The sequence below is a fragment of the Pseudopipra pipra genome, chromosome W, assembly GCF_036250125.1.
Source record: "Pseudopipra pipra isolate bDixPip1 chromosome W, bDixPip1.hap1, whole genome shotgun sequence".
Taxonomy (NCBI): Eukaryota; Metazoa; Chordata; class Aves; order Passeriformes; family Pipridae; genus Pseudopipra; species Pseudopipra pipra.
In genome coordinates, this window is record NC_087580.1 from 19,793,460 (window position 1) to 19,809,281 (window position 15,822).

Genomic DNA, 15,822 nt, shown 5'->3' on the forward strand with positions numbered 1-15,822 from the left:
CGATTTATTCGACAAACTAGGCTCACCCAATTTACCCAACTGGGTTAAACAGATTCTATTAATACGTTTTGGAGTTTTGTTTACTCTCTTTGTGTTATTTGCAACAGTTCGTTTGGATACATGTCCGGAATAAAGACAAGTGCCAGAAATATTCAAACACACAAAATATCTTTTATTACAGTGAGAATAATAATAATAGTAATAAACTTAGCAAGAGGAATTAAAAACTAAAAAAGGATACAAAATAACTACCTTATCGGGTGGCATTAAAACAAATACTATGAACAGCATTTAATACAGTATTAACTAGTGAAAAAGGGGATACCAAAAAAGGATCTTAACACAGTATTATGGATAACACGATATTGGTTAGTAAAAAGGGAAATTAAAAGGAAAAAATACTATAAACATAAAAGGGGAATTAAGGGAACACTAAAAAGGTATTAAAAAGTTTGTTCTCTCAGTTGCTTCCTATCAATAACCTGTGCTTACCCACACAGACAGGCCAGGGCTGTCAGGATCTGCAGCAGCTGGTCGGTGCCCGTGCTTAGCGGGCGTCCCCGCGGAGCAACACAGTCTCGGTGGTAGGATGAGGATCGCTCGACTCAGCAGTCCCGACACCCCATTTTTATCAGTTCCACATTACACCACGTAGGGCCAGTACCCAGTATAAGGTGATGCCTGAATGGCAGCCAAACACCGCCTGATCATCACCTCATGGCAACAGTCTGCGCATGCCCTACTTGTAGGGCAAGGGGCCAGCGAGCCCTGCCCACATCATCTTCCTCCCATCATCATCTTTCTCACCCCTATGTATGACCTCTACCATTGTGTTTCAAGGGTAGATGTATCTATCTTGCAATATGTAGCAAAACCAAGGAAGAACTCAGCTCTGATAATAGGGGATATCAAGCTGACTTGCTAAAAAGCACAATGGACCTTACAATTAGCTTGTGCCATGAAGTTACATTGTACCATACTCTAGCTGGTTTCACATCCTAATATGGTTCCTTTCTCACGCCTCTATGCTCCATTGATCATCTAATTCAAAAGTACCCCCCTTACATGCCACCGCGTGATCAATGGTAGCAAGAGGGTGATAATGAACTACCCAAGATTGCAACGCGTTTAGCCTGGTGTTTATCATTTGACGTACACATGTTAGTACACAGGGAATTATACACAATATGCACATTATTATACATTCAACTACTGACAAGCTTATCAGCGCTTTTTCGTAACCAGGGCCATCCCCATTTCTAATCGCCAAAGAGGTGGTTGAGTTCCCGGATAAGTGCAGTTTACTAACACGGTCTCATTATATAGAGTTCCCCACCAGTAGTTATCAATGGGTACTCCAACCAGACAGGTGCGAAAAGGACTCGTGGGAGTTACCATGGACACACATATCACGTCCGTCTTCGTCACGTTGGCCAGGGTGGTCCACACATTGACATCTAAAACAGAAGTCAGCAAAGAAGCAAAGTATAGCTGATATCTTTCTGGAAGGTACAGTTGGGTCTGGAAGAGGCCCTGCTGCTCTGCACCCTCAGGGGACAAACCAGCTCCTGGGGGCTGTTGGATTCCATCCCACCGCGTGGTCCATGGTTGGACCATGACACTGGTGAATGACTCAAACAGCGCATTGATGAAGTGTCATTTCTAAAAATGTAAACAACATAACAACTGAGTAACAGCGAAAATATAGACAATAATATAATCATGTCCATCCCCAGTGAGGAGATCTAAGTGGATTACAGTGTCATTTACTTGGAGTCAACAGTACTTGAGATAATCTTTTCCCGTTTGGCAGACCTAGTTCCCAAGTTTGGACAGGTGAACAGATGTGTCCAATCGTATGGGCTCGGACAACGCAATGAATCCCAGGAATTTCTGCAAAATATAAAGTCTAGTACAACAGAACTTCTCATTTCAGAATTTTATGGTCTGGATTCATCTTTTATAGTATGAAGTGGTTGACTGCCAGTCACACATTTATAGGCCTGTTAGGAGCCATCACAGGCAATGTATATCTGGAGTGTGATGCAACACCAGACAACATCCTGGTCTCACCAACCGCTCTCACAGAAAGCTTGCACTCTCTGTACAGATTCCAGGCCTCATCGGGAGCAAACCATCCTGCCCCAGTTTACCCCTGACTGCAGTCAATCCCCCTTCACTTCATGGAGTGATAGTACAGGTTATCTCTTGCATCCATGCTATAAAAGAATTTTATCCACTTTCACATTAACTATACCATTGAGTGTGAAATCATTTCTGCACTTAACTAGAATATTACCAGTTCATCATAAGAAAATTGTAAACATGATGCGAGCCAGAGCCCATAGGGAGGTCCACAAACATCAGTCCTTCATTCGCAGTCTTGCCAACCAGCTTTTCAGCATAAGCTTTTCTTCTGTGAGGCCCAGCACCTCACACATGGTCATTTCACAATCACATATATTCTTGTACAGACTCGTAAGCCAGAAGGTTTCTGTCATTTGTTGATTCCAAATAATTCTGGTCACCTGCTGTAACACTACTGGGATGAAACACATACAAATATGAGCACTGCAAAACAACCAGTGTCTGATTTAGAATTCCCAAACTACACCGTTCTGCCTGATCTTCACAAACATCACTGGCGTTGCAGAGCAATTTAAATTTAGTAGTAGAATGGCTAAGGTTTAGTAAAAGAGTAGGCCTAGAAAGCAACACTCCAAAGTAGTAAGTTAGCAACTTTGTTTGTGTGCTGAAGAAGTGGAAACAATAATCAAAGGATTTAGTCAAGCATGTATATAACGATTTGTTACCTTGGATGTGGCAAGGGTCTGTTAAACAGTTTCTAGGGGTAAGACAACTTAAGCAGATTTATTATTAGAGTAGATGATTATTAATTGTTATCAGTATGAAGTATAAGCTTGTTTGTAACTGCACCTGGTTTGCTGTGGAAACTGTAACTGTTTTGCTGTGGAAACTGCACGTAAACTTGTTTGTGTATAAAAGCTGAACTGAGAATGAGGGTCTTTGGAATCCTGACTTGGGACATGAGTCTGCAGGTTCCCGGGCCCTGAATAAAGCACCGCATAAACCGGCACTCTGTTGGTTTGTGTTTTTTTGGTTACGGGCAACATTGGTGTGACACGAATAGCACAGAAACGGATCGTTCTATACAGTGATGACCATTAGGCTTCAGGATGTTACAAGTTTTATAGTTTTCCATTGTCTTCTTTCCCCCCTTAGTGGCATGTCTGCCCCATCCCAGGAGACAAAACCAAGCACAATTACAGTCCCTCTGCACACAGCATCACATATGTCCTTCACTTCTTGAAGCCAGGGCTTAGTTTTAGCCTTTACCTTTAACACTGCTGCCAGAACAACTTGGCAGCACACAGTTCAGGAATAATATTCCAATTCTGATTGTTGTTTACCAGTAATACCAAACAAAGCATACAGATTGTTGGTGCAACTCATCTAAGAAATATAGACCTTCTTATCTCTGGAGCAGTAGATCCAGGGATCCATTAGGACACAAGACCTGCTATGCAGAAAAGAATAACCAATCCATCTTGTTATTCAAGATACGTGACCTGCACCGAGTAGGTTAATGCAAGAGTAGTCATGGCTATGGTAGCTATATCCTCCCAGCCCCTGGCCAGGACATTGTTCATTACATCACAACATCAGATGTGGACGAGACACATGAGAGACAGGTACACGATAACTGAGTCATTACACCAGTTAGCAAAAGTTAGTAGACACAATTAATTATATTTAGGATATGTTTTTCTTCCATGTGATATTCGGGCTGGTCTTGTGCTGCTCGGCATTCACTGATCTCTGTCCAGAATTCTTGCTGCTCATGAAAAGGTTTCATCAAACATGCTGGAAGCCAGCAGGGTCCTGTGGGAGACAAAACACAAACAACTCCCCCCTTCCAAATACTAACAACTTAATATTTACTTGAGGTGTCATATTACCCCTCCTCGTTACAACAGTATAATTGTATCAAGTTAAGGTTTTGTTCTGTGGGTGGGAGGCCTGGAAGGTCACCAAGTTGCTGCAACCTCTCTATGATCTCTTCTATGGGTGCCCCCGAGTTAGACACTAGCAGTGGAATAATGTATGGTTTCCAGGGTACAGGACAGCCTTCTAACAGTTTGTTTCGCATTACTGGAATTAAAGGTTGTTGCATGTAAAGTTCAGGGCTCTGCAACTCAATAGCTACTTTCATCCCTTCCCCCTTTAATATTTTGATTGCTTGATGAAAAGTTACCCAGGATGAACTTCCATCCTGCCATGATCCATCATTAGTAAAACGGTCACTAAGACCTTCAGCAATAACTGAAACCAAAGTTCTATCAACTCCCGGTGTTCGTCTTAAACGCTGAAGGGCATTTTGCACATATACATCATTAGTTAACCCTAAAAACCTCGTGGCATCAACTTTGTCTATTGTCACAGAGTCAGCCCCTTGCTCTGTGTGCCAACTCATCTGATCATAGAATCATAGAATCATAGAATCGATTGGGTTGGAAAAGACCTCCGAGATCATCGAGTCCAACCCTTGGTCCAAATCCAGTCCATTTACTAGATCATGGCACTCAGTGCCACGTCCAATCTGCGTTTAAAAATCTCCAGGGATGGTGAATCCACCACCTCTCTGGGCAGCCCATTCCAATGCCTGATTACTCTCTCTGTAAAGAATTTTCTCCTGATATCCAACTTAAATTTCCCCTGGCGGAGCTTAAGCCCGTGCCCCCTTGTCCTATTGCTGAGTGCCTGAGAGAAGAGACCAACCCCCACCTGGCTGGAACTTCCCTTCAGGTAGTTATAGACGGTGATGAGGTCACCTCTGAGCCTCCTCCAGGCTAAACAACCCCAGTTCCCTCAGCCTCTCCCCATAGGACTTATGTTCCAGTCCCTTCACCAGCCTCGTTGCTCTTCTCTGGACCCGCTCCAGCACCTCAATATCCTTCCTGAACTGAGGGGCCCAGAACTGAACACAATACTCAAGGTGTGGCCTCACCAACACAGAGTACAGGGGAAGGATCACTTCCCTGCTCCTGCTGGCCACGCTATTTTTGATACAGGACAAGATCCCATTGGCCTTCTTGGCCACCTGGGCACACTGTTGGCTCATGTTGAGCTTCCTGTCAGTTAGTACCCCCAGGTCCCTTTCTGCCTGGCTGCTCTCCAGCCACTCTGTCCCAGCCTGTAGCGCTGCATGGGGTTGTTGTGGTCAAAGTGCAGGACCCGGCACTTGGCTTTATTGAACTTCATTCCATTGGAGTCAGCCCATCTCTCAGGTCTATCCAGATCCCTCTGCAGAGCCCTCCTGCCTTCCAGCAGGTCGACACTCCCTCCCAATTTGGTGTCATCAGCAAATTTGCTGATGATGGACTCAATCCCCTCATCTAAATCATCGATAAAGATGTTAAACAGGACTGGACCCAACACAGACCCCTGGGGAACACCACTGGTGACCGGCCGCCAGCTGGATGCAGCTCCATTCACCAGCACTCTCTGGGCCCGACCCTCCAGCCAGCTCCTAATCCAGGAGAGGATACACTTGTCCAAGCCATGGGCTACCAGCTTTTCCAGTTTTTGATAACTCCTCTGAATTTTCTATAAAATCGTCCCATCAGAATCATCACTACTACTCTATATGTTACTATCCCACTTCTCTGGACCCAATCAGGGGAAGTGACTATAGCTCGCACCATGGCCCCTGATCACTTTAGTTTATTTTCCTTTGTCTGCACCGAACAGTTCTCACAGCATATTTCTCAGCTAAAGTAACACATTTATCTTCTACCCTGTTCTTTTCAGCCTGAAGGTCAAGTAAAGCCTGCCGTTGTACCAACTGCGTGGCTCTTACAGCATTCAGCTGCTCCTGCAGTTTTGTGCATTTTTCCACAGTTAACTTGTATGCAGTAAGCAGTGCACCCCCCATTCGTCCAGCCTGTTCCAGACGACTGCTTGATTTAGTCGTAGGGGTAAACTGCTCCCAGTATCGCAATACCTCCATCGGGGTCTGCTGCCCCCAGTACTCAAGAGGAATCTTTGTACATGCTTCCCACTTATTCTACAAAGTAATCTATGGCTCCTGCCCCAGTTCTATTAATTCACGGGGAGGAGCTTTCTTGGGTTCATTGCCATTTGCGGTCGACCCTCCTAACCACTTCTTCATCTTAATCTACTAGTGTTCTCACTAACAAAACAATGACAAAAGATTCTCAATTTTCAAGCTAAACACAATGAGACACACCAATCCACAAACTATGGCTCTTACATCACAAACAAGCCTAACTACACATACACATCAAATCTAAAATCTCTATATACCAACCACAAAATACACACTCTACAGTAACTCTGAATGAATCCTCAGAAAGACATACCTATGAGTGAAACAACAATAAAACCCAATCCACTGAGTATCTTTAAGCTCTGATCCGCTCCACACCGAATACAATAAAAATTTAAAGTCCGATCTAGCCTTATCTCCTGGCTGCCTCTAGGTCCCAAGATATATTTATTACAATTAATACAACAAAGTTGTACATATAAACAACAGTTGCAAAAAGGACAAATCTTAATTCTAGGTCTCAAGAAGTGTGGTATACTCACAATTAATTACTCAGAACTACCTCCCATATGCAAAAAACAAACAAAGCATATAAAACACAAGCACTGCCACCCATATAGTAACTTAATCAACAAGAAAACAAAAACCAGTTCAAAACAAAGTAAAACAAGCAGAAGATATGAACCCAGACACTACACAGAGTTCACCACTCACACAGGGACGTGGTTTCCCAGGCTATGCTCTCCACCTGAGAATCTCCCTTTTACACAACACACACGGGGACGCGGTTCTCCAGGCTGTGCACTCCACCTGAAGATCTCCCCACCAATACACAGGGACACGTTGGTTGAGCACTCCACCAACAAATTTCCCTGGACAGCACTGTTTATTCCTCCATGTATCGTGCCGACTACGCCAATTTATGTAACAGTTCGTTTGGATACATGTCCGGAATAAAGACAAGTGCCAGAAATATTCAAACACACAAAATATCTTTTATTACAGTGAGAATAATAATAATAGTAATAAACTTAGCAAGAGGAATTAAAAACTAAAAAAGGATACAAAATAACTACCTTATCGGGTGGCATTAAAACAAATACTATGAACAGCATTTAATACAGTATTAACTACTGAAAAGGGATACCAAAAAAGGATCTTAACACAATATTATGGATAACACGATATTGGTTAGTAAAAAGGGAAACTAAAAGGAAAAAATACTATAAACATAAAAGGGGAAATAAAGGAACACTAAAAGAATATTAAAAAGTTTGTTCTCTCAGTTGCTTCCTATCAAAAAACTGTGCTTACCCACACAGACAGGCCAGGGCTGTCAGGATCTGCAGCAGCTGGTCGGTGCCCGTGCTTAGCGGGCGTCCCCGCGGAGCAACACAGTCTCGGTGGCAGGATGAGGATCGCTCGACTCAGCAGTCCCGACACCCCATTTTATCAGTTCCACATTACACCACGTAGGGCCAGTACCCAGTATAAGGTGATGCCTGAGTGGCAGCCAAACACCGCCTGATCATCACCTCATGGCAACAGTCTGCGCATGCCCTACTTGTAGGGCAAGGGGCCAGCGAGCCCTGCCCACATCATCTTCCTCCCATCATCATCTTTCTCACCCCTATGTATGACCTCTACCATTGTGTTTCAAGGGTAGATGTATCTATCTTGCAATATGTAGCAAAACCAAGGAAGAACTCAGCTCTGATAATAGGGGATATCAAGCTGACTTGCTAAAAAGCACAATGGACCTTACAATTAGCTTGTGCCATGAAGTTACATTGTACCATACTCTAGCTGGTTTCACATCCTTTCTCACGCCTTGATTCCTTTCTCACGCCTCTATGCTCCATTGATCATCTAATTCAAAAGTACCCCCCTTACATTATTATTAACTATTTGCTGTGTTATAGCTACATGTAAAAGACTTATACCAAAGACCGTATTTCTGTCAATCCCTCAAGAAAACAAAAATGGGGGAGATGTGGAGGAAAAAGAATCGGGATGGCAACGCTTCCAGGCATGGAGGGACCTGTATGGTGCTTGAAGAGATGACAGCCTATGGACTTTCACGTTTATATCCCCGTTCTGAACCCCATTTAATGTATTTCCCCATATATCTCTGTATTAATCCCCTTGAAATGTATTACCCAGAACTTGCCTGGACTTGCCCACAGTTTTTCCTGCCAAAAGTTGTTTACTCCCTTGCTCTCCCCTGCTTTCCCACTCATCCCACACTGACTGGCTGAGAAGTGCCGCAGTGCGGAGTGAGCTCCCGTTGGTCCTTGACTCCCAACTCCTCCCAAGTTCCTCCCTCCTTTCCCTTTGTTCTCCTATCCTGTTATACCCTGAGCTGTCCGTCTCATGCTCTGCCCCGGTTACCGAACTTCCCTCAGCCGAACCCTAGATAAGTTCCAGTCCTCCCTTAATAAAGTGGCCATTGCACCCCAACCTTCTATCTTGTCGGACCCTTCTATGCAGTGTTACGTCCCTATTCCTTACGCCACCGGGCCGTGGCATAGTTTGCTTGGACATTCCAGGGGAGATGTCCTGCCACAGGTCCAAAGTCAAAAAATTTGCTCTTCCCAATGAATTTCCAATCTTATTCTGTGTTCTGATGAATGTTCCTCCCCCTGCCTTCATCCAGATGCCTACAGGGAACCAGGAGGATGGAGACCACCTGCCAGATGTCTTCCCAATGTGTATCATCTGAAATGTGAGTCACCAGGTCTGTGCCCAGTGTGGGTCACTGTGGATCATCCAATGTGGGTCCTCCAATGGGTGATGGAGTTGGAGCAGCAGACAAAGCTCTTTCCGCAGTCAAGGCGCTCACAGGGCTTCTCTTACTGGTGGGTCCGTTGGTGTGTGGTCAAGTTAGAGCTCTGATTGAAGCTCTTCCCACACTTGTCACACTTGTAGGGCCTCTCCCCGCTGTGGATGCGCCTGTGCCTGACAAGGTGGGAGCTGCTGATGAAACTCTTCCCACACTCCTCACACTGGTAGGGCCTCTCCCCGCTGTGGATGCGTTGGTGGGTGATGAGCATGGAGTTGTCCTTGAAGCTCTTCCTACAGTCAGTGCAGCAGAAGGGCCTCTCCTCCCTGTGCATTTGCTGATGCCTGAGGAGATGTGAGCTGGTCAGAAACCTCTTCCCACATTCCAAGCACTTGTAGGGCCGTTCCCCAGTGTGAGTCTTCTGGTGCAAGCTCAAGTGGGAGATGCAGCTGAAGCTCTTCCCACATTCCAAGCACTTGTAGGGCCGTTCCCCAGTGTGGATGCGCTGGTGGTTGTGGAGGGTGGAGCTGTCGCTGAAGCTCTTCCCACATTCCAAGCACTTGTGGGGCCGTTCCCCCGTGTGGCTGCGCTGGTGGCCGATCAGGTGAGAGCTCCGCCTGAAGCTCTTCCCACATTCCAAGCACTTGTGGGGCCGTTCCCCGGTGTGGATGATCTGGTGTCCGATCAGGTGGGATCTCCGGCTGAAGATCTGCCCACATTCCAAGCATGTGTAGAGATGCTCGTGGGTGTGGATGTTCCGGTGGCGGATCAGGCTGGACCTATGACTGAAGCTCTTCCCACATTCCCCACATGTGTATGGCTGTTCTCCCGTGTGGGTGTGCTGGTGGGTGAGGAGCATGGAGCTCCGGCTGTAGGTCTTCCCACATTCCAAGCATTTGTAGGGCTTCTCCCTGGTGGAAGGTTGCTCAAGGACCTCCTGGTCGCAGCTCTGCCTCAAGCTCCGGCCACCTTCCCGGCGCAGGGTGGGTCTTTCCTCCTCAGAGCACCCTGGGCTGGCTTTGGAGACCCTCCTCCTGGGGTACCTTCGTGGCTTTCCCTCCCCGCTGCCTTCCTGCGCCGTGGAGCCCTTCAAAACAGCCTCTCCCACCAGGCTCTGCCGGGGGGATTTGTCCTCCGGGCTCTCCGTCCTCAGCTCGGGGCCTGGGGCAGGAGGGAAGAAGGACAGGGAGGGGATTTGCCTCCGGCCCAGAGGGAAGGCCAAGGACATCCCCCCAGCTCTGGCCCCAGCAGGACGGCGACGGCGGCGGCAGCGGGGTTGTCCTGCAGCCGGGGGCGATGCTCAGCTGGGAAATACAGGACAAGACAGGGCAAAGGGGCACTGACTTCCTCCTCACCTGCCTGGGGGTCCTGGGGCATCTTCCTCTTCCTCGCAGCCTCCTCCTCCATTCGGCCAAGCTTTGGGAAGGAGAAATCCTGTTTTGGAGGGAAAAACAAAGTGTGAGTGCATTGGCTTGGGGGTTCCTCCTGCCCAAGTCCATCTCTAGAAGTCACTAGGAGTTCTGTGTCCATAATACGAGTGACCCAACTGCAAACCATGTTGGGCACAGATCTGGTGACCCACATTCCAGGTGATCCATGCTGGTAGTGCCTTGGGTTTGCCAGGTTTTGGTAGTAGGGGGGCTCCAGGGCTGGGTTCTGTGAGCAGCTGCCAGAAACTTCCCCCATGTCCAGCAGAGCCAATTCCAGTTGGCTCCAGGACAGACCCACCGCTGGCCAAGACTGAGCCCATCAGAGATGGCAGAGACACCTTGGGGAAAACGTATTGAAGGAGGAAAAAGTCCTTGTGCAGATGGAATTGGGTGCAGAGAAGAGCAGAGTGAGAACAGGGGAGAGGAACAGCTCTGCAGACCCCCAGGGCAGTGCAGAAGGAGGGGCAGGAGGTGCTCCAGGCACCAGGGCTGAGATTCCCCTGCAGCCCAAGGAGGAGCCCACAGAGCAGGGGGAGGCCCAAAAAGAAGGATGTGAGCCCACAGGAAGCCCGTGCTGGAGCAGAGTCCCTGCAGCTGCTGCGGCCCCAGAGACCTCAAAGGGTCTCACTCAGCAGCGCTGGTTATGGGGCCCCCACAGGAATTGTCCATCCTGGCCCCAAGTCAGGTCTGTGACTTTCTCTGAAAGTTGGAAAACAAAAATAGGATTCCACTTGGTTGTTCTTCAGGCAAGAAAAATAAGAAGTTTCCCAGGCTGTTGGTTAAACTGCAGGAGCTGGTTAGACAGCACCAGTTCCTGGCAGCAGAGAGTGTTTCTGAGCAGCTCAAGAGCAGCTCAGCCCAGGGCTGTTCATCAAGGCTGAGGCCTAAGGAGCATTTCTCAGATCACAGGGAGGCCTGGGGGGTGGGGATGCACCACCACACCTGGAAAGGTGTCGTCCCAAGGACTTGCACAGCCGGGAGGTGTTTTCAGTCCCAGGCCCCCCCGGTCACCCCCCAAGGTGCTGGACGGCCCTTCAGACCCACCTGAGGCCACCCCCCGTCTCTCCAAGAACCTGCAGGAGGGAAAGCAGCTGAGTCTAAACCAGCAAGTGTTCTCTCCAGCTCTAATGTCTCGTAGCTGCTTGCAAGCTTGTTTTGCTTTGTTTGCTAACATGTGGAAATCGTAAAAAGCTTTGCGAGTTGTGCTCGACTTGTGAAACAGCCCCGGGCAGCCAACTCTGAAACAATAACGACTCAATGTGTCTCTCGAGTGTGTCATTATCGGCTTGTCGCAGCCCCGGGAACGAATGCGATGTTTGCGGCCAAGGTCGAGGCACAAACCCGTTCCGAGCCCGCCGAGGCTCAGCGGGAAGGAGGAGCCCGCGGGCAGCCGCTCCCTCAGCGGCCCCTGGGGAGGGGACACGGGGGGACACGGCGGGCCGAGCCCGCCAGACCCCGCTCCCCAGGGCCGCCGACACCGCCCCGCCCGGGGCAGGCCGAGCCCGCCAGACCCCGCTTCCCGCGGCGCCTCCCGCCCCCTCCGCCCGCAGCGAGCCCCGAGCCCCGAGCCCCGAGCCCCGAGCCCCGAGCCCCGGCAGGACCGAGCGCGGGTCCCACCTGCGCCGGGGCCACCTCCGAGCTCCGCCGCCGCCTCAGCACCGTCCGGGCGCTGCCGCCGCTGCCCCGGCCCGGCAGAGGGAGGGGGCGGGGAGTGCCCGCCCGATCCGACCAATCAGCGCGCGAGGGTTAGGAATGACGGGAGAAGCAGCCAATCATGACGGGACTCGAGCTCTGCCGCCGCCATTTTGTGGCGCGGCCCGGGCCGGGGGGCAGGAACAGGGCATTGCTCGATCGCCGGTACAAAGACCCGACTGGGGGACATTGATGGGATTGGGAACGGCTCAGATCCGAGGAGGAGGATGAGAAGTCAAACGAATCCTAATAAAACACCTCCCCCCACCCCTCCCTCCTTCACGGACTTCACTTTATCCCCTATTCCCTCCCTCCGCTCCGGGGCACAGGGGGATGGGGGTCCCACCGCTGCTTCCAGCTCAGGGAGAGGAGTCCGTGTCTGCTCCGTCCAGCGTGGGGTAGAGTGGAGTCCGTGTCTGCTCCGTCCAGCGTGGGGTACTTGGCACGGGAGACAGTCCCTCGGGGCAGGAGAGGGGCTGTGTGGGCAGTTTTGGGCACCAAAGGCAGCTCAGGTCGGGTCCCCGCTGCCCTGAAACTGCTGCTTGTGAGGCTCCTCCTGCGCTGGTTCGCGTGGTTCCTGTGACAGCGATTCCTGTCGCACACAGCTCAAATCATGGCTCACAGCAATGTGAGGCACATCCGTTCCAATCTCCAGCCTTTGTCCTTTTGGGCACAACTACGAGCTCTCGATCCCATTCCCCGTGAAGTGGAGAGGGGAGTGTGGCGCAGAGCATGTGCTGGAAGTGGGGGAGGGCAGTTGGAAAGGAGGGGAGAGGGGAAAAAAGCAGGGGTGGGACCCCCCAAAGTGAGTGGGAGAGCAGACTGGGACCCCCGAAACCAAGCGCGGAGGGTGCTGAAGATTGGGGGGCAATGAGAAAGGAGAAGGAGGCGGGGAGGGGGTAAAAGGGAAGTGGGACCCCCAAGCTGAATGTGGGGGGAGCTGAGGATTGGGGGACAATGGGAAAAATGGTGGGAGTGGGGGAAATAGGGGCAGCTGGGACCCCCAAACAAAACAGGAGAGTTTGTGGGAGAATCTGGGACCTGCAAATCAGGCGTAGGCTGGGCCGGGGGGATGATGGAAAAGGGATGGGGGGCGGGAAAGGGGTGATGGGATTCCTAAACTGAGCGGGAACGGGGCTGAAACCCTGCAACTGAGCAGAGCAGGAGGAGGGGAAATACCCCTAAACCAAGGTGGGGGGAAGCTGGGGATTAAGGGGATGATGGGAAAGGGTGAGGAGAGAGGAAAAAAGGTGAGTTGGAAACACCTGGAATTGGGATAAACATAAAGAAATTGAATAAAGGCATGTAAACCCCCACCACTTTACAGGGATTTGGGGTTTGGGGGAATATTCAGGAGGATTTTGTGGTTCTGAGAGGGTTTGGGGGAGTTTTCTCCATCCTTTTGCTCCCAGAAGTTGAGAGGGATCGATCTGTTGCCACAAAATGACTCAATGCCACTGAAATTGCCTCAATCCCACCTCAGAATATCTTGACCCCCACCTCAAAATGACTGAATCCCACCCTAAAAGTACTTGGTCCCACAGCTGCCTCTAAACCCCTGGGAGGGTGGGATGGCAACTGGGAGGTGTGAGATGGGGATTGGGAAAGCTGGGATGGGGTCTGGTAGGAGACAGGTAAAGGTTGGGGATGAAGAGGCCGGGGGGGGACCCCGTTCCTGAGGGGGTTTCAGGGTATCCCTCTGAAGTTCTGAGGCCTGAACAACAGGCCCTGAGCCAGAGCTGATCTCTAGATGAACCTTCCGACCTACTGTTATATATAGTCATGTATCTGCTTATTAGCCAAAATTCTGTGTAATCCTTAGTAAAATACGTAATACTAAACATGACAGTAAGATATATTGGTATCTACTTAATTAGTGAAGATTTGTATTTTTTATTAATGTATCTATCTTTCTGTATTTAGAGACTGGTCAAGGCCATGGAAGTAGATAACTGGCCTTATTGGACAGTAGCTGGTCCAAACTGACTCCCTTGATTTTCCTCTGAGTCCTGGTCAGGCTTTGGGTGAAAACTAACGAGAGAAGAAAGCCAGACATTTTCCACACTAAGCCATGATGTAAGCTTGTTTGTTTGACAATATAAAAGCTGGACCCTCTCACAGCGAGGACAAAGGCATCCACCTGGGAGTGGATGCACTGCGTAGGATTTCCCAGTTCCCAGGCTGGTTCTCTGGCCTTCACTGTGACCGGGGCTCCCCAGCTGATGGTAATGCATTACATGGGGTAACTGCTGATGTATCTTTCTTAATCACTATAGACACTCTTTGTAGCAATGATTAGGTACATTGCTAAGCTTATCCTTTTATAATTCTTGGCTTCTTTTGTAATTCTTTGCTGTTTTGCACTATAGTACATTTATAGACTTATTCTTTAAAGTTGGTGTCTGTGTTTCTTGTGCTGATCCTCGTGCCCCGTGGCAAAACGAGCTGAATGTTGGGGATGATGAGGCCAGGAGGGACCTCTTTCCTGAAGGGATTTTGGGGTATCACTCCTTCCTGAGGAAGTTTTGGGATACCCTCTAGTACTGAGGGAGTTTTTGGGGTGCCCCCAATCCTGAGAGGAGTACTGGGAGATTTGAGTGGGAACACATGGCTCCAGCACTTGGAGTTGGGCACCATAAGGAGGGACACAAGAAGCCTGTTATGGAGATGATCCTGCTGCTTGCCGCCGATTTTGGGGGCTAGAAACGTCTTTTGGGGTTCCCCCTCCTCATTCTCAGGGGCTGAGGTGAACCTATGCCCACATAGTGGGTGTAGGGAACTGAGATTATGACCCTGGGAGAAACTTAGAAGGGGAACTTGGCAGGATAAACGCGGACACGGTGAGATGTGTCCCTGTGTGTGGGTGTAGCAGTTTTAGTATAGAATCATGGAATCATAGAATCAGCTGGGTTGGAAGGGACCTCTGAGATCATCAAGTCCAACCCTTGATCCAACCCTGCCATGGTTCCCAGACCATGGCACTGATGCCACATCCAGTCATCTTAAACACCTCCAGGGACGGAGAATCCACCACTTCCCTGGGCAGCCCATTCCAAGGGCTGATCACCCTCTCTGGAAAGAATTTCTTCCTAATATCCAACCTAAACCTCCCCTGGCACAGGTAAGACCATGCCCTCTTATCTTACTAATAGCTGCCTGGGAGAAGAGACCAACCCCCACCTGGCTCCCCCCCCCTGTCAGGGAGTTGCAGAGAGTGAGGAGGTCTCCCTCGAGCCTCCTCTTCTCCAGGCTGAGCCCCCCCAGCTCCCTCAGCCTCTCCTCACAGCACTTGTGCTCCAGTCCCTTCCCTAGCCTCGTTGCTCTTCTCTGCACCTGCTCCAGCCCCTCCATGGCCTTCCTGAGCTGAGGGCCCAGAACTGGACACAGCACTCCAGGGGTGGCCTCACCAGCGCTCAGTCCAGCCCAACAATCCAGGCCAGCGCTCAGTCCAGGCCCTGCTCCTGCTGCCACACTCTTCCTGAGCCAGGCCAGGATCCATTGGCCCTCTTGGCCACCTGGGCACACTCTGGCTCATGTTCAACTGCTGTCAATCCACACTCCCAGCTCCCTTTCTGCCTGGCTGCTCTCCAGCCACTCTGTCCCCAGCCCGTGGGGCTGCCGGGGGTTGTTGTGGCCAAAGGACAAGACCCGGCACTTGGCCTGGTTGAACCTCATCCCCTTGGAATCAGCCCAACTCTCCAGCTTGTCCAGGTCCCTCTGCAGAGCCCTCCTGCCTTCCAGCACATCAACACACCCCCAGCTTGGTGTCATCTGCAAATTTGCTGATGGTGGACTCAATCCCTTCATCTAAATCATCAATAAAGATA

At 49.8% G+C, this 15,822-nt stretch overlaps 1 protein-coding gene across 1 annotated transcript; it reads right to left on the bottom strand.

The window, feature by feature from the left end:
* Positions 1-151: 151 nt before the first annotated feature.
* On the bottom strand, positions 152-12,015 carry LOC135405330 (zinc finger protein 239-like). The gene is made up of 4 exons (XM_064640004.1): positions 11,921-12,015; positions 10,229-10,307; positions 7,406-10,034; positions 152-1,498 (listed from the first exon to the last, which is right to left on the bottom strand). The coding sequence occupies exons 2-3, from the start codon at positions 10,278-10,280 to the stop codon at positions 8,944-8,946; spliced, it is 1,143 nt and encodes a 380-aa protein (XP_064496074.1). The 5' UTR covers positions 10,281-10,307; positions 11,921-12,015; the 3' UTR covers positions 152-1,498; positions 7,406-8,943.
* Positions 12,016-15,822: the final 3,807 nt, after the last annotated feature.